The sequence below is a fragment of the Sinocyclocheilus grahami genome, unplaced genomic scaffold, assembly GCF_001515645.1.
Source record: "Sinocyclocheilus grahami isolate Dianchi unplaced genomic scaffold, SAMN03320097.WGS_v1.1 scaffold1575.1, whole genome shotgun sequence".
Classification (NCBI taxonomy): domain Eukaryota; kingdom Metazoa; phylum Chordata; class Actinopteri; order Cypriniformes; family Cyprinidae; genus Sinocyclocheilus; species Sinocyclocheilus grahami.
Window position 1 is genome coordinate 135,018 of NW_015506754.1, and position 23,915 is coordinate 158,932.

The 23,915-nt window shown below is 39.4% G+C and overlaps 1 protein-coding gene across 2 annotated transcripts in view; it reads right to left on the minus strand.

Moving 5' to 3' along the window:
- The window catches only part of hacd1 (3-hydroxyacyl-CoA dehydratase 1), a 43,210-nt gene that overhangs the window by 15,515 nt on the left and 3,780 nt on the right, over positions 1 to 23,915 (minus strand). For both annotated transcript variants that reach the window (XM_016257600.1, XM_016257599.1), the window contains exons 3-5: positions 22,906 to 22,924; positions 22,730 to 22,818; positions 22,493 to 22,614 (exon numbers count right to left, since the gene is read on the minus strand). In XM_016257600.1, the coding sequence (XP_016113086.1) occupies positions 22,493 to 22,614; positions 22,730 to 22,818; positions 22,906 to 22,924 (230 nt within the window). The remainder of the gene's footprint in view (positions 1 to 22,492; positions 22,615 to 22,729; positions 22,819 to 22,905; positions 22,925 to 23,915) is intronic.

A 23,915-nucleotide genomic window follows, 5' to 3' on the forward strand; every position in this document is an offset into this window, starting at 1 on the left:
AGGAGCGACTTCCAGGCACTCCCGAAATAAACAGTTCAGGAGGGTGGTGGAGCGGAGGTGGAATGGTGGAGGGATAGAGGGAGAGGAGACTGAGGCAGAGCAGGAAGCCAGCCAGGGTGGAACAGACGACCACCACAGCAGAGCAGACGGGATTGAAAATTCCCATGGTGGAGCAGAAGTCCACCTTAGCAGTGCAGAAGATACTGATGTCCTCCACGGTGGAGCAGATGACCACGACAGCAATACAGACAATACTGGTGTCCTCCACGGTGGAGCAGATGACCCCCACAGCAGTGCAGATGGTGCAAAAGACCTCCATGGCGGAGTAGAAGACCACCAGGGCAGATCTGAAGGGACTGGAACAAAGCATACGGAGGTTAACAATGGCCTCAGGGGCCATGTCCAAGTAGGCCATCAGTCTTGAGGCCGTCTGGAGTGCCAGCTAGCTTGAGACCGAATAGAGTGCCGGTTGACATTCTAACTTATGAAGTGGCAGTTGGCTTGAGATTGACTATAGTGCTGGCTGGCATTTTAAGTCTTGGAGGGCCGGCTGGCTTGAAAATGTCTGGAGTGCCAGCTGACTTGAGATGGGCTGGAGTGCCGTTTGGTTAGCCAACATCTGGAGGGCTGGCTGAGAGACGGGCATCTGGAGGGCCGTTGAAGACTTAGAACTGACCACCCTAGTCATATTTGGACAGACATAAGACTCTGGAATGACCTCCTTGGTCGTATTCAGGCAGACTGGAAATTCAGAATGGGCTAAAATGTCTGTGGTTATATTCCTGGACATGGAATTTTGGGAGTTCAGAAATGGTCTCCTTGGCCGAGATAGAACAAACAGAGAGTTCACTGACCACTGCAGTAAAATTTGGACTGATGGGAGGCTGTAGGATGACTTCTATAGTGGAGGCAGGACAGGCAGGGAACTCACAAGCCGGCATCAACAACAGACACAGCTCTGAGGATTGGTAGGACTCTGGAGTGAATTTATGAACTGAAGAGCAGTAAGTGGCCCAAACACACATTATGACCACCGCTGTAACAGGGAGAGCAATCCATTGCAGAAGGAACTCTGAGTCATTCAAGCCTAGCACTGTCTGGCTGGGTACTTGTATGAAGGCCCCGATATCAGGCGACTATGGTGTAGCACTCAGGATATCAGGAGATTCTGACTTGGTTGACTTGTCACCGGATAATTCTGATGGTAAAACATACAGTGCCGGGCTCAGGGACCAGAGTGGGTGCTGAGCCGAGTTTTGAAATGAGAATGGGCTAAGTTCTGGAACAAGAACTGGCACTGGACTCTGTTTAGGGGATGGAGCCTGCACTGTATTCTGGTCAGGGGCTGGAGCAAACCCTGAGCCTTGTTCAGAGGCAGAAGCTGAAACAGATATTGGGCTGTGGTCAGATGCTGGACTAGGCTCAAGACTGAAGTCTGGAACTGGAGTCCTAACCAGGCAGTGATCCATAGCTGGAGCTCTATCAAGGCTGAACTCTGGGGCCTGATCCATCTCTGGACTGAACTCGGGCTGAGGAGTTATCTTTTGAGCTGTGTTTGGGGACTGGAGCCATCTCTGGGCTAAACTCGGGAACAGAAGCCCTCTCTGGATTAACCTGTTGAGCGGTACGGTCCCACATATGGGATTTTTATTTCCGTGCCCCTGGGAGTACGGTCCCACATATGAGATTTAGAACGTTCGGTGATGTCACATAACTGCCAGATTCAAACTGTGGTTTCGTGCTTTGGCTGACGCTGAGCCAGAGAGAAACGTGCACTGCGCTTGTCATATTATCACAACTATGCAGTGTTTTTAACCACATAATGTTCATTTTAGGTGTCAGACATTTAAATACACATAAGTACTAGTAAAAAATACATTAAGAGTTTGTAAAATACACACGGATGTTTATGGAAGCAGCAATAACAATACATTCAAATATAACTTGCCGACGTGTTTTATTAATATCAGATACACATAGTGTAACTATAAACTTCACTCTAACTTCTCCCAGTTCACCGGCCAATTACTTACATGTATTTTGGGAGAAACTGATACATTTACGTGCTGTAAATCCGACTGACAGGACTCTCTTAACTGCAGCACGAACAAACATGGCGGTGCCCATCTCACGTTATTGATCATGATCAAGATCATTTATAAATGTTTTTAAATGACAAAACACACTCATTTACACATATTTGTGAATCGGAATGTCAGATAGTTGATGATATGGTAAGCAAGTTTATGAATATTTTGAATAAAAAAGGAAAAAGCAAATAAAAGCGATCCATCTGTCATACAGTGTTATTGTGGCCGCGTGTCATGTGACAAACATGACGCGTTGCCATGGAAACAATAAGGAGAAACATTCTAAAATAATGGTCGCCTTGAAAAAAAAAACTCACTCTGGGGGACCACTAGAATATTTTAAACTCACAAGTGAAAGGGGTAAACTTGGGAACAGGAGCCCTCTCTGGGCTAAACTCAGGAACAGAGGCCTTCTCTGGGCTAGATACGGGAACAGGAGCCCTCTCTGGGCTAGACTCGGGAACGGAGGCCCTCTCTGGGCTAGACTCGGGAACAGAGGCTCTCCCTGGGCTAGACTCGGGAACCAGAGCCTTCTCTGTGCTTTCATTCTCTGGAATGGATTCATGGACTGGGGCAGGGTCTGCAACAGGTTCTGGAACATGAGAAATCTCCTGGCTTAACACTGTGACGAATGCGGGATCCAGGCTGGGCTCTGGGCGAGAGTGAGATGAGCTGAGTTCAGATGTTGAAGCCATCACACTGTGTTGCACTCAGTCACTGAAGTCAATTCGGCATTGGAGCCATCTCTGGGGTGTGTTCTGAACTGGGTGCTTGGTCTGGATGGAATTCTCGTATGGACTGAAAGTAACTTTAGAAGGGACTCACCACAGAACTCTGAGATTTGAACAGACTCATTCCTGAACTCTGGGGTTGGAGCGGACTTGTGACTGAACTCTGGAACTGGACAGGGCTTTGGAGAAATTACAGGGACTGGATGGGACCTCAGATCAGACTCTAGAAGGGCGGTCATCTGGAATTCTGACTCTGAACAGGTGGCCATAATGGGTGATGACTGATGATCAGCGATCATGATGGGTGAGAAATGGAGATCAGCGGCCATGTTGTGTGCTGATCCGGGACTGGCGGACCTGATGACTGAGGAAGACTGATAAGCATCCTGAGAGAGGAGCCGGGTAAGTAGATGCACTTAAATGAACAACTTAGCAGACTATGACGTTCTAGGAATAGACGAGACCAGACAACCACGTGTGTTTGGTGCTGGCTTATGTAGAGGAACTGATGAGGCTGATGGCAGACAAGTGTGGTGATTGCCGAGTGTGTGCAGGTGGCAGCCAGAGGGGATGATGGGAAATGCAGTGCGCTGAGATGACCAGTCCTGTGACAGGCATGGTGAAAGGAGCTGGTCACTGTGACAATGTTATTATCGTTTTTAAGATTATTAAAGGGGTCATATGATGCTTTTTTAAAGATCATTATTTTGTGTATTTGGTGTAACAGAATATGTTGACATGCTTTAATGTTCAAAAAACACATTATTATTCAAATACTGTACATTATTGTAAGTCATCTATGCCCCACCTCTCTCAAACGCTTTGTTTTCTACAAAGTCCCTCCTTCCAACAAGCGCAGTCTGCTCTGATTGGCCAGCTGACCCAGTGCATTCTGATTGGCCGAACACCACAAGCACTCGTCGGAAATGTAACTTCCCTTACCATAATCACGAGCTTCATCTTTCAAAATAAATGTAAAGACAGAGCCCGAAAGGGGAACAGAGTCTCGTGACAGACACAGTGATGAATATGTTTGCAGTACACAAGCCACGGTTAAGACAGCTGATTCGCTCGCGCGTGCGTGAGCTTTTGCTTTCTCCTAGAAACACACAGTGTCTCCCTGACATGGCTGCATCAACACTAACTGCGGTTACTGAAACCACGCCTTCTTTCTTTGCGTGCACATTTGGGCCGCATTATGCAAATATTTCCACATAGTGAGGTAGATATGTGGGGGCGTGTTAGAACGAGCCGTTTTAGGGGGAGTCTTATCTTTGATAAAGAATCTCTCTTTGGTTTTGAGACTTTAGTCTTTGCAACTTCAGGGATCTTATATATGCACAATCAGCTTGTAACACTCCAAAGAGAAAGGAAAACTTGAAATCGCATCATATGACCCCTTTAAGCGAGTCTGTGGGGAAAAAAAGCCAAGATATCTGAAGCCATTTCAATAATACTAAACTAGAACTGCTCAATGATCTTCTCATCCCACTGTAATCCCATGAAAAGCTTTGCTCTGTCTAATGACTTCTGCTAGGGGTTCAATGACTAGAGCAAAAAGCAAAGATAAAGAAGGGCAATTCTGCATTGTGCCTCCTCCTATACAGAATGAAGTGATTGAAATATCTGATAAAAGTATGCCCTAGGTTAAATTTTTTTAAGAGTGGCAAACAAAAAGTCCCACTCAACTCTGTAAACAGTTTTTTCAGTATCAAAGGAGAGAACAATAAGCACTGACTATATTGCTTCCGTGGCCTCTTCTGAAGTTATAGGTAAGTTAAGTTACTCTCTCTATTCATCTGAAATAACAGGGAGAGAAATATTAGTGAAAAAAAGCTTGCAAATCTAATTATGTAGCACTGCTTTGTGAACAATACAGTGATTCATATTAGTATAGAAAATCATTGTTTAAAGGGTTAGTTCACCCAAAAATTAAAATTCTGTTATTAATTACCCTTATGTAGTTCCAAAACCCACAAGACCTTCATTCATCTTTGGAACACAAATTAAGATATTTTTGATGAAATCCGAGAGCTTTCTAATCCGAGAGCTTTGTAACTATGATACATGCATGTGCATTCCTCTGCTTGTAAACAAGGAACAGCATATGCATGTTATATGTCAACAGCACCACACACATACGTTGTGGTACTCTCCTGAATGGTGGTAGACTGAGAAGTCGTTGAATAAAGTAGTTATTTTTGTTCCTCTTCGGAAACTCACGTGTTCGTTGGAACACTTTAGGAGCGCCTCTGCATGACCACACTCTGAAGCACGTGTGGAATCAGTCCAATGGAATGGCGAGACGTTATAGGTAGGATGTAAAGAACCCAGAAGCTTAAAAGCATATGGTGGCAACAGCGACAGCTTTTGCTTCTTCAGTAAGTGCTCTGTGTCTGTTTGTCTTGCATGTTGTGTTGTGCCAGAGTACAATTTTTCTTATTTTCATCGTGAGTAAAAAGAGTAGTGACAAGCAGCGTTTTAGGCTGCATGTTCCTCCCTGCCCACACTTCATTATGGGTGGAGATACAAACAGTATCTGCATTGTTTGTTTAGGAGTGGAGCACGCTCAGTTAACTCTCAAGGGAGCTGACTGTTCGCATTGTGAGTGGCTCTCGCTGTGGCCGCTCTGCTCCCGCTGGCCGCTTTTCGAGATGGATGCCCTCGCAAGCGTTCCTCGCAGCTCAGGTCCCGTGTCTGGCGAGGCAGAGTGGCGGCTGTGGTCGTGGGGATTGCAAATGGATCTGGTGGAGGGGTTGGATTTGGGCTTGTCCCTTTCTTCGCCCTCACCCACCAGATGAAGTGCTCTCTCTCAGGGATCGGTCTTCCCACCAGGGAGAGGGCTCGATGCTTTGCCTGTCTTCCTCCAGGGAGGTTGATGTGGAGGGCACTGATGTGGATGAGACTGTTGACTCACCACCCCAGTCCATCCAGTACGAGGAGCGGCTGGAGGCAGTGACTCAGGCGGTGACCAAACTTAACATCGGTTGGCCTGCCGGAAAACAAGCTGGATGAGCATCCAAAAAGCAAGCTGGATGAACGTTTCCTGCATTATAAGTGGCTACCTCCACGCCGGGGCCTATCGTTTTTCCCCAATATTTATACTGATGTGTCTAGATCATGAGCGAAACGGTTTTCAGCCTGTCTCTTCAGCCCGATGATACAAATTACTCTAATGTCATGGGGCTGAGGGAGTACAGCTATGGGGCGATGCCTCAGGTAGACCAGATGCTTACGAGCTATCTGTCTCCCAGGTCTGCATCGTCCCTCAAGGCCCTGCCACTACTCACCAAAGCCACTTCGAACTTCCTCTGCTTTGTTGGGTAAAGCATACACAGCAGCAGGTCAGGCTGGGGCTTGCCGGCACACCAGGCTTACCAAGCCAACCTGATTAAAGAGCTTGATGAGGGTGAGGAAGTGAAAGCCTACGACATCAAAGAGCTGTGTTGGGCCGCAGACTTGTCTCTCCATCCCTCAAAGAGATCGCTAGAGCCATCAGGGGTCTATCTATCGGAGAGGCATCTGTGGCTGAACTTGTCTGAAATAAAGGAAAAGGACAGGCTCTTTCTACTGGACTTCCCGCTTGTGCCTTCTGGCCTGTTTGGCGACGCAGTGAATACTGAGCTTATTGAGACCATACTCCAGTCCAGAGCTCCTTCCATAAGGAAACTGTACTCCTTCAAGTGGAAACTTTTCACTACTTCTGCCCGATAGGTTCAGTGCTGGAGGTCCCCCCCCCACCCTGAAGGTGTATGTGGCAGCTTTAGCTGCTTACCATGCCCCTCTTTGTGGTCAGTCATTGGGGAGAAACCCGTTGGTTACACGTTTCCTCTGTGGTGCCCTGAGGCTGAGGCCTCTGGCATGCTCCAAGGTCCCATCCTGGGATTTGGCTTGTGCTGCAGACTTTCTGTCATTCTCCCTTTATGGACCCGGATCAAGATAAACTTAATCTGGTGTGTCCAGTGAGAGCACTGGACACTTATGTCCACAGAGCTGCCCTGTGGAGGAAATGTGACAAGTTATTTGTCTGCTTTGGTCCACCCAAAAAGGGTCTCCCTGTAACCAAGAAGACTTTAAGCCAGTGGATTGTGGATGCTATATCCTTAAACCTATGAGTCCTCTGATGTCCTTTCTCCTCTAGGGGTCTGAGCGCACTCAACTAGAAGTGTGGCGGCCTCCAAGGCCTTTCTTTCTGGGGAGTCAAAGCATGATATCTGCAACGCTGAGGGCTCGTCCACTCCATTTATGTTCATCAGGTTTTATAACCTTGACATGGGTGCAGCTCCTGGCAGACACCCATGCACACAAAAAGTATTCTCGTTGCTTCATAACATTGCGGTTGAACTCCTGATGTCACATTAGGGATGTTCATTTCGATTATTTCTCCTAAACAAGATTATTTAAAAGTAGAACTGAATTAAATTAGAAAGGATAAGTGTGTGTCCCATTAAAATACCACAATTTGTTCTCCATGGATTAATTTTGCATGCGAAAAAAGCAGCAAACAACAGAACACGAGAATTCACATAGTCACATCACGCACCAGCAGCTCTTCTGCATGAGAGAAAAGCATAATAACACAAGGATATAATGAATAAATAGGCCTATACGAGAAATATATTTTACTTAAATAATAAATTAACACAAATAAAGAAAAAATTGTGCAACAAGTAGCATGCAAAGTTTCGGTTCATTTTTGTCCTGCGTGAAAGGAAACGGCAAAATGCGGCATCCTATTTTTCTTTATTTTACAAATGAGCATCCCTATGTCACATGAACTATTTTAACAATGTCCTTACTACATTTCTTTGCCTTGACCTTAGGAAGCTTTTGGATATCATCAAAAATATCTTACTTTGTGTTCCAAAGTTGAACAAAGGTCTTACGGGTTTGAAATGACATGCGGGTGCAAAATAAATGACAGAATTTTAATTTTTGGGTGAACTATCCCTTCAATAAGTGCAGGATCATATATAGTGATACCATCCAACATCTTTAGATCTTTAGAGATTTAATTGCTCTCTCAGATCGATTTTTTAAAAATCTGATATTCTAACAATCTATCAGATTCATTTGTATAATCATTTAGTTTGGAAAGAAACAATAAATTTTGGCCCTAGCTTGGCATAATGCAGACTAGTTAGTTTGAGTGGGAGTTGTACTATGCATATGTGCAGCAGTATAAGAAATAACGAATCCCCAGATTATAGCCTTAGCTGCATCCCAACTTATAGCAGGGCAGACAGGTGAGTTTTTTTATCTGACCAGTAATTTTGTATTGAGTCTCCTAAAATGTTGTAAAATTTTGGGTCCGACAGCAAAGACGGATTCAGTTTCCACACCTTACGCCGGTTTTACACTGGACGCACAAGCAGAGCAGAGGCAGCGCAGAAGTGGCGCATATGCAGAGCGGGAGCAGCACGCGCCCATTGTGCTTTCATACTGAAACAGCTGAACCGCGGCTTGTGTACTGCAAATAGAGACGAGTATCGTTTATTTGGTCACACTTTTCAGGTGTTTTCCGACAACTGTCTGTCATGTACTTTGGTTTATGATATGGGTAGCATACTCTGCTGTGATGCGGTCGTGTTCCCCACTGTCCCACACACACGTGCATATAACATGATATATATAGGTAGTTTACATGATAAAAAGTAATCTTAAAGTTAATAAATGCCTCTAGTTTTAATAATTTAAACAGGCCTTTGAAGTTTGCAGGGTTTCTGCAGAATTTTTAAGCTCAAATTTAAGACCTTTTTAAGATCTTTTTAAGACCTGCACAAATAAAATGAATACCATATGAGCGGGGTAGGGCAATGTCTATAGTACCATATTAAACTGTAAAATTACTGTAAAAAGCATAACTTACAGTTCAGATACAAGTTCTCACAAAAACTAAAAGTTTTATAAAATGATAAACTTCACATTTCATAGATGAGTCAAAAGTATTAATTATATTTAAACAATTATTATCAATAAATTATTATATCAATTAAATAACATAAATTAGAGATGTGCGATATTGACAAAATATAATTTTGGGGGATTTTATCGATAACAATAATTAGACTATTTTGCAGAGTGTGTTATTGTGCTGGTACCTTATCTCTAATTGTGCTGACAGCTGACTCCTGAATTTTTTTATATTCCTCATATTCTGTGTGGTCAGTTTACAGCAGTGATAGAAATTAATTATTTCCAACAAGTTTTATGGGCATTTTTATCTTTAAGCCATTTTTTCTAAAAGTGTGCACCATCTTTTGAGTCAAATTATTGCTTTTGGGTTGTCACCAAGCAAATTAAATCAGTATCAACAAAATTTATCTTTGCAATGCATAGGAAACACAGAAGCTGCATTAGAAGTGGCATTTAGATGTGTTTAATGCAGCTCTGAGGGACAATGAATACTTTAACCTGCAGTTACAAATGCATAAATAATGTTTAGATTTTTTTAAACATAAAACATTAAAAACTGATGTTTGAAATTATAAAAAAATGAAAAGATTCTTTAAATGTGAAATTAAAACCACCTGTAAGTGGCAGCAAGTCACTGTTAAGTGAGTCATTAAGATTGAACAGAATCATTTAAAGGGGTCCTATTATGCTTTTTCACTTTTTCAACTTTAGTTAGTCTGTAATGTTGCTGTTTGAGCATAAAAAAGATCTGCAAAGTTACAAAGCTCAAAGTCCACTTCAAAAGGAGATATTTTATTTAACAGAAATCACTTTTCAAAAACAACAACGAACGACTCGTTTGGACTACAACGCATATTTTCCGGGATTTGTGATATCACAAATATCGACGAATGGGTCGAGACCTGGTTGAGCTGCACTTGAGAAGGCAACGAGTGTTATCACTATGTCGGAGACACACTAGCTTTCCCAAGGCAGACGAACTTGGAGTGGTTACAGTCATCCAGGTTTAAATTGCGCTCAAATTGATTTGCTTTTGACCCAATATTTACACTGAAGCTCGCAGGCGTCTATGGTAAGGGGCATGACATTTCCCGACCAGGCGCTGAGTGCTGCCAATCACAGCACACACTGGCCCAGCTAACCAATCACAGCACATTTCGTATTTCAGAAGGCAGGCCTTCATTTGATACAGGAACTATTCGAGCCGTTCATGCCAGACTGGGGAGAGAGGTGTTGTAATAATGTAAAATATGTGAAAAATAATGTGTTTTTCGAACAACCTAGTATGAGAGCATGTTCTAGTACACCCCCAAAACAAAATCAAGACTTTGTAAAAGAGCATAATAGGACCCCTTTAAACGGTTGATTCATTCAGGAACGAAACACCTTCCTGTTGCTCAGTGACGCAGAACAGCGCTGTGGCTGTGTTTGGAATGATTTTTGTTGGAGAAATAGAGGAAAAACAGGAAATATGGTGTCTAAAACGTACTTTTTTAAATATTAACTTCTTGTTTAATGAACTGTTGTATAAAATCAATATCACATTTGTAATCATGCTTACTTTTCAAGAAAAAAATGGCACTCTTCGTGTGATATTAACTATATGAAATTATACAAATATATACATTTTCTGCCCCATATCTTGAATTATATAATTCTAAATGCATTTTAATAGACTGATTCATGCAGTGAAAGAATGCACTATAAATGCGCACTAGTCTAAACTACTAGACTTCATCATGTAATGTATGTGTGCACTCTGTAGATGTTTTGTTTGCTTTTCGCGATATACTCGATAATATCAAATAATATCAATATCGCACATCATTAAAACAACAATTACGATATTGCAGACCATGCATATCACACACCCCTATTAGATTTTTATAATGCGTTGACCTTGTTGACCAGGGTAAAAACATGGGTCGATTTTTGCATTTGTCTGAACTCTGAACAAAACATCAGTTTTATTGAAAATGCTCATTCATTCTCTGACAGCAGGTGGACCGTTTGGTAGAAATATAACTGTTTCCCCGGTAACACTGTAAACAAAGCAGCGCAGCGCCGGACTTTGAGCGTGCGGCGCTCATGTTCATTTCATGAAATCATAGCCTTTTGAAGTTTAATCGTCACATTCAGCCTTATCGCAATTCTGCTCTTTCCATCCCCAAATTTAAGACCTGTTGAAATCATAATTAAGACTTTCTTGTACAATTTAAGACTTTTTAAGGCCTTAAATTTGATAAACTAAATTTAAGACTTTTTAAGACCCGCGGAAACCCTGGTTTTGGGTAATAACTCCTGGCAGTGATGTGTTTTCGTGTAGTTGATTCTGTGCTAACTTGATCTAATATTTGATGTTTTTTTTAAATGTTGTAGATTTAAGTAGCAAATTAAAATCGCTAAAATTATTGAACATATTTTGAGAAAAAGGTATTCTTAATGATTCCCAGTTTTGTTTAAGATAATTGAAGCAACAGTTTTTCAATAACTTTTACAATAATGTAAAAGTATGGTATTTGGGGTAAAAAGCTCCCCTGTTGTTAGGTCTAAAGGCACAATAATTAACATGATAATTAATAGATGGCTGACTTTTCCAGTTGTTGACATGACATGGTTGTCAGATGGTAAATATCATTATGTTGGGTGTCAATCTTAGAGATAATCACCATGTTTGTAATGAAACCATCATATTTAAAAACATGATAATAATCATATCATATAATAAAATATAATTTGTTATACTGTAAATCTATATAAAATTAGTATGGTATTTCCTTAAGTGCTTTCAGAATCTTTACTTTTTAAACTGATTTTGTTTCTGTATTTTAAAATATATTTTATATTAACATATTTTAATGACAGTATATTTACAAAAAATATATATATATATATTTATCAAAATAAGCAGAAACACTTTGCTAAAGTGGTTGTTTTGAACAAGTATTAACTTAATTTTTTTTTTTTTAAACATTATTTTAGCACAAGTATTTGTATCAATACTGTGTGCCCGTGTGGGGTAAAAGGCCTCCCTTGCTACCTCATACATTTATAAGATTTTTAAACAAAAAACACTTTTTTTGATGATTTTTCACACAAAATCTGTTGTTCCATAAATGTTTAATACAAACGATATATTTTTCTGCAATCATAAATTATGGGCGTAGTGAAAAGCAAATTTTTTTCTTAAAGTGTGCATTTAGCCCTGTTGTACCCTTTAAAAAAATTTTTTTTTCATATGGTGATTGTGAATCACTTACATGATTTTATGGTGAAATGTGTTATTTTTCATGTTAATCAGGTCAATTTTGATCAAGAAAAATGCACTGTGGCTTTAATTCAGCATAAGCGGTGCAGCAAAAATAGACTCGGCACCGAAACGATCGTGGCACTGCCGCTTCTGCTTTGCTCTTGCTATGCTCTGCCGCGCCGCCTCTGTGTGCGGTGTGAATGCTCTAATCTGTTAACATGGGCGCCGAAAAATATATGCGCTGCTTATGCTCTGCTTACGCGTGCAGTGTGAAACTGGCCTTACTTCTTATCTATCTGAACCTGCCCTAGTGAAAAATAAATATACTAAAATGTATTTGAAATACATTTATTTTATGCCAAGTATACTACAAATACATTTACATATTTATGTACTTCATAAAAATCAGGGCTGCCCTCGAATAAAGATTTTTCTGGTCGACTAGTAGTCATTAATTTGCAGTAGTCAACTAATTGCACGTTTATTAATAAACCATTTAAATAATAATAATTAGCCTCTAATTGCCTACATTGCCTATTAAAGGTTTAGTTCACCCAAAAATGAAAATTAGCCCAATATTACTCACCCTCAAGTCATCCTAGGTGTATATGACTTTATTCTTTCAGATGAATCCAGTCGGAGTTATATAAAAAATGGTCTTTGATCTTTTAAGCTGTTTCATGGTACTTAGCGGGTGTTGCATGCATCAGTCCAAAAGAAGTTAAATAAAAAGCGCCCATCCATTAAAAAAAGTGTCTCACACGGCTCCGGGGGGTGAACAAAGGCCTTCTGTAGCGAATCTATGAGTTTTTGTAAGAAAAATATCCATATTCAAAATGTAATAATCACTTTAACCTTTTAGGCACCAGTGATTCTTGGAAAAATGCTGGATTTTGACATCAAGATTTCAAAAGCCTGTGGCTTGAAAAGGCTTAAAGATAGAGATCTACTGTAAATTAGAAAAATGTTGGGCATGACCGAAAGGTTATGTGGGGTGTAAATATACTCGTCTAATTGGCATATTATGACGTCATTAGGGGGCGGTCATCTTGAATTTCATAATATTCAGGAAATAGTAGATATTGAATTGATGTTTGTTTGTTTGTTTATTTGACAAAAAAAGTAATGAATACACTCTATTTGTCAAGGATTACACAATAAAATTTAAAACAAAACTTATTTCCATTGTGGTTCTTGATGTAAAGCACAAACTTCACTCCCGGTAACAGGCACACTGGCACTGCATTATAAATACAAAAATTACAATAAAATTCCACATCTACAAAAATGTACAGTCAAAAATAACCACGTACGTAATACAAATTCATCAACAAAACAACCTACTTAAGAACAAACGTTTAGCTTTTATGTGTAAAACGACTAAACCCTGAAGCTAACCTTATCAATTTATTCTGAGATTTTTTTAACTTATTTGCATGTTTTTTTTTGTCTTTTTATCCTCATTCCAAATGACCAGGAAAAGAGGAAATCAACAGTAAAACAGGAGAAAGTAGTAAATTATTACTATATTACTGTGCCATAGTAAAATGCATGTGCCTATTTTTTGATCAGTTGACCAGCTACAGTATCTGCCCAATCAGGTATCTAGGTGACACAGTTTATAGTTCTCTAGAGTATGGTACCTCTCATAGCATGGCACAGCGCACAGACCTACCCCACACTGCACCATGTACCGTGGCCACTCCCACCTCTTTGAGGCACTGGATCCAAAGAGCTAGTGCTACTTCTAGCCCTATTTCTCCTACCCCTTGCTGCCTCTACCTCTAGCAACAGCTCTCCTATGGACACAACGACAACGTCCACCGCTGCCACCCCCAGAGAAGCGCGATTATTAGACGACCGATCGTCATTTCCAAAAGGCATATATTCCCCTTCAGTCAGAATCGGCGAATAACATTTGCAACACATCCTCATGGTACAACTTTTTAGTAGCCACTTGGCGATTTTCTCTCACAAATCTCACAATTTACTCGCACGCTATGAACTGAACTGCTTCCGCATCAATGAGACGATAGCTCACTTGCTCTGCTATTTCCCCGAACACTTTGAATAGGGACGTGACGTAATTTTGGTCTAGAATCGAAGTACTACATGTCTGCCATCTAGTGGTAGGGAATACAAATGAGATATTACACCATATTAGGAACTACAGTCTATTTTATTAAGTATGACGTCTTGTCGCAATTTGGCGCTTAGAGGGTTAATGTAGCTTGCGCTCACTGTTGTACATGGAAGCAGTTCCGGGCGGATGACGTATGGAGGTCAGCTCTGCGCATGTGCCGCTCAGAAGTGACGCACGCGGAAGCGCAGGGGAGAGATCAAAACAAAACAACGGTCACTTAGAAGTACAAAACGAGGATTTGTAAAGAAGAATGTCTGAGGATTTCGATATAAGCCAAGAGGAGACTGGTTTTCCTTTGCTAAAGTAAGGAAACTTTGCTTCCTTTGCTCCTGTTAACAAACGTTGGTTTTCACGAGACTCACCAGCGCATGCGCAGCGCTGACCTCATCAGCCCGGAACTGCTTCCGTGTACAACTGTTGGTGCATGCTACATTAAAGTGATTATTACGTTTTGAATATGGATATTTTTCTTACAAAAACGCAACGATTCGCTACAGAAGACCTTTGTTCACCTAGTAAGGAGGATTACATTAACATTTTAATAATTTGATAAACTAGTGCTTTCTTTGTTTTCAGCTTAAGAGATGAAGTTGGCGACACTGACTCGCCATCTCCGCAGTAGTGGACGCGCCTGTATGCAGTTTCCTACGGATTACATAATCTGAGAATATTTTCCATTTGAATTGGTTTATTTGAAAGTAGACATTTCACTCTCTATAGATATATTTTTCATGTCTGTAAGGCAAATATACACAGAGTTTCACGCTCAAGTTCACATAGACCGAGACGGCAGAATACGCATCCTGTTTACTTTCATTATTTTACAAAAGCACAATGTTTTGTTGGTATTATGAGTGCACACAAATTAGCGGAGTCTTTACAGATTCAAAAAACACATTATTCTTATCTGTATGACCAAAAATGACGGAGTATTTTAAGAGCAAGTGACCGTAAGCATGCTACTATTCAGCTTCCCTTCTCCCCACAGACACTTGAACAGCGCACATTTTTCTAGGTTAACATTAGATTGAGTGGCCATGTAAAGCTGCTGCTACTAACATATTTCAGATGATAAGCCATAATTGAGTTCGATGAATGGTAGGTGAGCGTTTGGATGTCCTGCCCAATGTATTACCACATAGACCAGCCATTAACGATCTGTTTTTTCTGCGACTGAGCAACTAATAAAATTCTGGTCGACAAGCCTCTTGTGGACGACTAACGGTTAGTCGACTATTAGGGGGCAGTCCCAATAAAAAATACCCTGCAATTGTACTTTTGGTATACTAAACTGGTATACATAAAGTCTGCTAAATTGGAACAACTAATCTTATACTTAATGCACTTTAATTGTGTGGAAGTAGTGCTTAAGTACAACTAAATATATACTTAAGTATATTTGATTGTGCTAAAGTATAACTATTGCAAATATACTTTAGGTACACTTTAGGGGTTATTATCTTGCAATTAAAGACCGATATCATTCAAATATCATATAGTCCTCATCAATAGTGACATTAAAACACATTTTAGGCTTAATATTAAGAAATGTGCTTTGTGCACAAGTAGTACTCCAAATGCACTTTAGTTATCATTTTTATATCACTTAGTCTCGAGCGATATGTCAGTACATATGTTAATAGATTTGAACGTACTTAGTATGAAATTAATTATTTTAAAAATATTACTTTTTTTACTAGGGTCTGCATATGAATTTTGTCTATTTAAGAACCAAAGAGGATCTAGGATTGACTAGGGTGCCTGACGAGGATTCATCCAATCTGTCGTCCATCACGCAAAAGTCTCCAACACAGACTCCTAGACCTTTGCAGTGCTCATTGAATAACAAATAAGCAAATGTAAATTTCGGACAGTCTTTGTTTGTTGCGTAATCATTCAGCATAGTAATACGCTGGCCAAATATGGGACCTGTGACCAAAATAAATCTACCTTCTGGGTCTCTGATTTGCATAATAATAGAGTGTGACCAAGTAAGAGACTGTTAATGTCTGATGTGTCTGACAAGTGTCTGATGGGCAAATTTTAACTACCAAGAACAAATAACAAGAACAAAGAAAAACTGCATCCTCCCCCATCCCCGGCTCTTTTCCCAACTGACAGAATCAACAAAATATCCCTGAACCTATGTCTCTGTATCCTGCTGCACTCAAGCAAAAACAGTTATACCTGCTACCAACATAAGGTTCAGTATCATACCTATTGGTCGACCGCTATATATTGCCAAGGCCGATATATCGGCCGATATTTGGCATTTTTCAAATATCGGCATTGGCTGATAAGTTTTTCTGTTTGGCCGATGCGTTCGAGGCGGGACATTTATTTTGACGGCGCTGAGAGCGCACAGTTCACACAGTGCTCACATTCTCCCTCTTGTTCGCCGTCGTCGTTAACAGTTCTGTCTAATATGAATAGAAGTCAGTCTAATAATTCGATAGAACTGTTAAACAAAGGAATTAAAATGTATTCAATGAGTATTATAACGATTGCTTTTATATTTTTAGTAATAGAAAGGCAAACATTATAATGCGTTCTTGTTTGCCATCAGCATTCAGCAAATACGCATTTACATAATTTAAACAAATCTTTGAATGGCTAATGTAAGAAATGCTAAAGTTAATCTGCTCCATTAAAGGGGTCATCGGATGCGACATGCACTTTTACAAGTTGTTTGAACTGAAATGTGTGTTGGCAGTGTGTGTACACAACCACCCTATAATGATAAAGATTCACCCAGTGTTTTTTTTTTAAATCTCGTTAACTCATTTCCCCTTTCTCATATCAAGCCATTCTCAGATGCCTGTCTGTGTGACGTCACACAGATCCAGGCCCCTCCCACGATTGTTGACACTAGCATTTTACCTTAGACCTGCCCTGAGTGAGCTGTCATCAGTCCGCCATTGTTTCGATGCCGGAGCAGGAGTAGACAAGAATGGCTCATAAGAGATTGAGGTGTTCTGTTGTTGGATGTAATAATGAACATAGCAGTCATCATTTACTCCCGAAATCAGAGCCACTGAAGACACAGTGTATTATTGTTTTTGAAGGGAATGCGCCCCTGATCTACCTAAATGCGTTTATGTTAACACAAATCATTTGTGATCCAGCCTCACCTTCCATGGCTAAAGTAAACAGTCTCATGAGAACGGCTCGTCACCCCAAGGAAGAGAGGGGCGGGTGAGCAGAGCTCATTAGCATTTAAAGGAACATGCACTAAAATGGGTTGCTGAAAACAGAGCTGATTTTGACAAGGTAAAAAAGGTGTTGTTTTACATTACCATTGAAAAATTGTAACCAATGTATGTTATAGACTTTTCAATAAGACCCTACAGAATCATATCAACTAGTGAAAAATGGGCATCCAATGACCCCTTTAAAGTAAACATCATTATCTCGGAATACTCATATACAAAAAAAATGGTAGAATGTATATAAAATCTATTATATGGACTAACAGTCACATTTGTCATTCCAAACAGATTAGAAACAAACCCTGAAACCAAGGAAAATTAAAGTCCCTACGCCTTTATCACTTATCTTGCAGTCACTATGAACTCCTCCAACGCAGCCAGAGTACTGAACATGCAAAGCTCAGAATCATGAAGACAGCGCAACTTAGCCAGCTAAACAAACAACAGAACAATTTGAAATCGACTAGAATATTCTTTTCCATGTCGAATTTCCAAAGTTTCCTTTTCACATCAACTGAGAGATCTTTAAAGAAGCATATCTGCTTGCCCTGAGTATTTTGTAGGGCTGTCGCGATTCGTCGATTTTATTCGACTATTCGATTTTTTTAAATCCTCGACTTCATTTTGCTCGCGTCGACTAATGCCGAGTTCACACTGCAAAAAGTCGTCAGGTCACCGTGGTTTTCACACTGCACGACTATCTGAGGCAGCAGTCAGTCGCTGCTGTGTTCACATTGCACGATGGATCGGCGACAGGAGGTTACACACTGCATGACTTTACAATAGGAAGAATCGCAGACAACTCTGTCTGGTCCGTTTCACAACAAAACACACGCGAGAAGTGATAATGAAATAACGCAAAAACCCGTGTGCGTCAGACCGGAGTTCTCAAGAAAGACTGGAATTATTAAAAAAAAATATATATAGCCCACAAATTGTCTATGAGCTGATTTCCTGCTACAAGGAAAAAAATTAAAAACTGATTATGCAGGAGGGAGATGCAGGGAACAGGGATTGGGTGTTCTGCAAAGAGAGTTGGAGGTAAATAATTTTGCAGTAACTGTTATGCTGATGTTGTGGCTGGTCAAGCAAATGTTTGTGCTTGTTTCTGTATGATATAATTGTTCATATATCTATTAAAATACTGATATTCTGGTCTATAACTCCTCCCCAAACTTCCCTCTGCCCTGTATCTTGGTCTCTCATTGGCTGTAGGTCATCGCCGATGTAGTTTTCAGTCAGAAATTATTGCACACAGCGTGATTGTGAATCGCCGACAGCTCCAGATATTTAGGATGCCAAATATTTTGCGGGCGTAGGCGATTCCCTCAGATCGCGTCTTTGATAATTCACACTGCATGATTGTCACTCGCGTGAACGAGCACCGATTTGCCTCCGATTTCGGGCATTTGTCTGCGATTTTGCAAAACCTGTCAGCGAGTGAATAATCGGGCTAAAATCGTGCAGTGTGAACTCGGCATAACCGGCAAAATACCGGAAGTGGCGCATTTCACAGACGATAATGTATAAAACACATTATTAGTCTGTTTTCCAAGGCTGCATGATATATTAAACCCATTTAAAATTAATTAAGACATAATTAAGCATAATTGGGAATTCACAAATGCTACGATTTAATTAAATAATTATATGCGATGCAGTTCTAATACAGTATATGCGCTTTAATTATTGACATGCGTGTAGGTTAAGTATATGCGTCACACAGCGGCTCCTTTCACAGTAGTTCCACAGGAACTGTTATCATTTACATGTGTGGAGCGTCTCAAAACTCCATCTCTGCATAATATGGTGAGTTTGGGTTTATTATAACGTTCATCTGGGAACGCAACATGCTCCATTTCATCAGATATTAAATAAACAAGGATTACATCGCACATCAATGTGTCAAAATAATCATCAGGCCGTTGGCGCCCTCTGCAGGCCTTTGTTGTAATGAGTAATGTACATTAACTCTATTGTTTATAATACATTATGTATTTTAACAGTTTTGTTCAATAAAACCATATGATTTCTTGCTTTTGATACTTTATTTGAACTAATTATTATTGCCTCGTTGCTATTATATATGTATTTTAAGTTATTTTAAAGGCTATCGTTCACTTACATCTATTTTTATTACCACAAAAAAAATATATATATATAATTATAGGGCACTATGAAATCCGTTTAATTTCCAAATTCATTTTTTTCCATTTTCATTTTTCTATACTGTTTTAATGGTTAAATTAAATTTTATTAATCAATAAGCCTGTCTAATTGATGGAGTTTTACAGTTTTATCTTTACCAAATTCTGTTTTCCATTATTTTCTGGATTCCATTTTAATGGTTTCATAAAATTTTAATAATCAAAAGCATCTCCAATGAATTGATTTTATTACATTTATAATTTTTTTCAGAAATACTACACATTTACATTTTTCTCCTAAATAAATTCTGGTAAATAATATTTCTGGTTAATACTCCTTTAAAAAGTGTTTTTTGATTATCATTTTATTAGTAGTAGATTAGAACATGTGGATATGTTGTCATTCTTACACTATAATACTGAACTTTGATCTCAGTGATTTGGACTATGAGATGGACACTTGCTTCTTGCACTCTATGTTGCACTTTACTTTTTGACTTTTGGATTTCATTTGGTTTAATGAGATATAGTTTAATAAAATATTCTCAAGTAAAATTGTTGATTTTTTGTGTGGGAAATTAGCCGTTTAGATTAATCAATTAATCGATAAATTAGTCGATAGATTAATCGAAATAAAAATAGTAATTACTGGCAGCCCTAGTATCTTGCCATTTTTTCAATCCTGCCTCTAGGATGCATTTTCTGTCCACGTAGCGCAGAAATCTGACCAGTTTCCAGCTTCCATTAAGCTGGATTCACTCGAGGACATAGCATCAAGAAGACTTTCAATAGTTTCAAAACAACCATCAATGTTTCCCAGTCGGGTACTAAACACTCGTATTTCATTGAAATGTTTTCGCTGAAGACGAGAACAATTTCTGCTGATGCAGTTTGTTTCTTCTTTTTTCTGTGATCACGAAGTTGCAAAAAGGTTCCATAAAATTACTCAAAATGTTCAAGACATACTGTTATGCATGTATACAATTTTCTTTTCTTAAATCGGCATCTCTACATGTGTGGCAACAATTCTATTCCAGTGTCTGTTGAATTCCAACACAGGCATACTGCTTAGGTGATCACCTCAACCAAATCTTATTTAACAAGGAAAAGTATAAATATAGCTGCAAGCAGTGATTACCAGGGTTCAAGCGCTTTAAGGCATTTAAGCACATACATATACATATATATATATAAGATATTACATATCATTTAATAAGTTTGTAACCACCTAAATTAATGATTTTTAAAAAAGCATTTTTGGCAAATCCAGGTAATTTATCATAGAAATATGATGTTTTTTTATGTTTATGACTGTTATAGCACCATCTCCCTAAAACTTTGCATGCTTGTTTAGAATCACCTGTCGCATGTGCTTACCAGTTTTCATTAAGTTTTTAGTTTTCCTTTAGGCTTTATAGGATTTTGGGTAAATTTGGATGGGCCCATTTTCTAAATGACCACATTATAGCTTCTCAAAGGGTAAATTTCAACATTTTTACATTATTATTTCTACATTATTGACCTAGAGAGTCCAGAGAATTGTACTGCAGTTGTTGTTGTTGTTTTTTTCTCCAGATTGAGTGAAAAACCTAGGACTCGTTTGCAAAAGTATTTATTTTATTTTTTTACATCTTCTCAATCGTTTAACAAACGATTTGATTGACAGCAGTGGTTTTAGAGGCAAAGTTGTCCGGAATGAGGAGTTCTATCATATGATATGAATATTGATACGAAAAACAGCGCAATGTACAATCGTTTACGGCCTTGAAAAATGCGATATCGCCCCCAGTGGCCACTTTCTTTCAAATTTATCACAGACCTGAGAGACAGGCTAACCAAGTTTTGTTCCGATTGGCCTCCGTTAACGTTGTCTAATAGGTGCTCAAACTTCATCAGCCAAAAGCGGCCATGTTTTTTGAGATGCGCAACTGTCCTTATAAACACTTGTGGCACTTTGGACAAGACAGTGCACACCGATTTTCGTGTTGATAGGACAAATGGTTGAGCAGTTATAGCCATTTTATGTTTTTTTCCATTTTATAGTGCTATGGAGTGGCCAAGCTCTGTGTTTTTTTCCCCATCACCTCAGATTGAGCTCATGAGTGTTCTGAGTTTGGCGAAGATATCTCGTTCCGTTCAGGAGTTATAGTCATTTTACTAAAAGTGGCCCTGCCACTTTAGAACGTTTTGATGTCCCTTTGCGACGCTGAGTCGAAAGTTCAACTTTTTTTAAAATAAATATTTATATTCACTCTCCAGAGAATCTTTCTGCTGTTTTGGTTCCTATCAAATGAAAAACCTAGGACTAGTTCGCAAAAGTATTTTTTTCAAAAACTTAAAAATACCTGAAGATCTGAGATGTCCGTTTTGTCTGGCGTGAGCCAAGGATTCCAACGACATAAGACAGTTGAGCCTGCGACTGAGTTATGAGCAATTTCGTACTTTTGATCGCTGCAGTGCTCCGGTCAGGCAGATTGGGGTGAGCCTTGGTCACGTGGTAGGCAGTATGAGTACTATCATCCCTCCAAGTTTCAAGTCTCTATGACTTACGGTTTGGTCTGCACAATCAGTTTTACATGGAGATTGCTGATCCTTGGCCATTCTAACAATTACAATAGGGTTTCAGTGCTACATGTTGAACCCCTAAAAACCACAGCTCTGGCCATCACTATCCTCTTGCAATAGGACCAGCTGGATGGCAAAAAAAAAAGTACTAGTAGTACCTGGAATAAAATAATAACTATAAATTGAGCAATACTACTAGTACTACTAATTTGACAGAACACTGTAAAATTACAATACTGATACTGATTTATGGCTGTGTGAATCATAGGGCTATTATATTGGTGGACAATTGCTGGTATGTGTTGCATTTTCAAATGCGCAGCACTTAGATTGATTTTGTGTGGACATGTTGAAACCACACCATGCAGAGTAAACAAGTGAAACCAAGCCATGCAATTCTGCTGTTGGGAAATTAAATGTAGTGACATGCCACATTTGTACCTGGCCCACTTGATGAAGTATGGCAGATGATTGAGCAAGTTGAAAGTGTAGAAAGAGTAGCGAGTGATCTCTGTAATCGTCCAAACTACTACGAACAAGATCACACTCTCCTCATTCTGAATCTTAGTGCATGTTTCAAATGAAAGAAAAAATAGTCAAATGTAAAAGCCAATTTAGAGCTTGTACACAGGTTAACAGTGAATAGTTACCATGATTCACACTGACATGCACACTGACCTGTCTGATGCTGTTTGTAACAAACCAAACCATGAATATCCGAGAACATACTTGGACCCCAGTCACAATTACAGATGTCCGCACAATTCCTTTAGCACACCAAAAATAACACCTGAAAATCTCTTTATATATCTGGAATTAAATGCTTATATAACACTTTCAAATGCAGTACATACCAATAGCACAGTGTCCAACCTGAAATAAAAACAGAAGTAATGAGCTAAGGACATTTCCTTTATAAAAAGAATGAGCACAATAAATGAAGACAGATTCAGAACACAGATGCAAGCATGCTAAAAGACACAACTCTTCAGTGAACCCGTTTTGATGCTGCATGCCTTTTTACCCAGTCCCATACATTATTAAATATCATTGATAACATTTCAGTCACCATATTTTAGCCAGTTTGTGGGTAATTTGCCTCATAATATTGCTTTCGGGTAACAGTTCCTCATTTTTTACAAAGTATTGTAAAAGCAACAAAAATGCAGACCATACTACATCGCCAGCATGTATATGTAACATTGAATGTGAGGCTCATATGAGATTATGGTATGGAATTAACCTTATTCTTTATTCCATAAGTTTAGAACACACTAACAGTACAACTGGAAGTAAACAACAGTCTGTCTTCTATATCTACTTCTATATATGCCTAGGCTGACTCAGAGGTAAGGTTACAATGCTTGAATGACAAGCACCATCTAATGGTCACACTTAACATAACACTTACATTCACTTGGATAGGCAATTCACTTGTCCAGCAATTTACAGTGAGTTGAGTGTTCATACACACAGCTTCATTTATTTAAAACTTCCACAGAGCTCATAATGAAGGCTGAATACCATTCAAAGGTAAGCATTACTATGCACTGCTCTCTTTAAATGGCAGAGGACTTGAAGTGAACACTCTGAAGGGTGCATGGCATTACTGTCTCAAATATGGCTATTTGCAATAACCCACACAAAGTCAAATGCTACTGCACCCTAACTTCTGAAGGATCTAAACGTTCGAAGAATCCAAACAAAGATAACAAAAACAAAATTGCTTGCTTGGCAGATAACAAAGTGTTGACTATTTTGGGTATCAAGCTAACATTGTGTCTGTGAGAAAGATTCCTGACATAGTTGAGGCATTGTTTAATTTGAATGTTAACTTGAGCAACCAAATATATGTTTGTAGCCG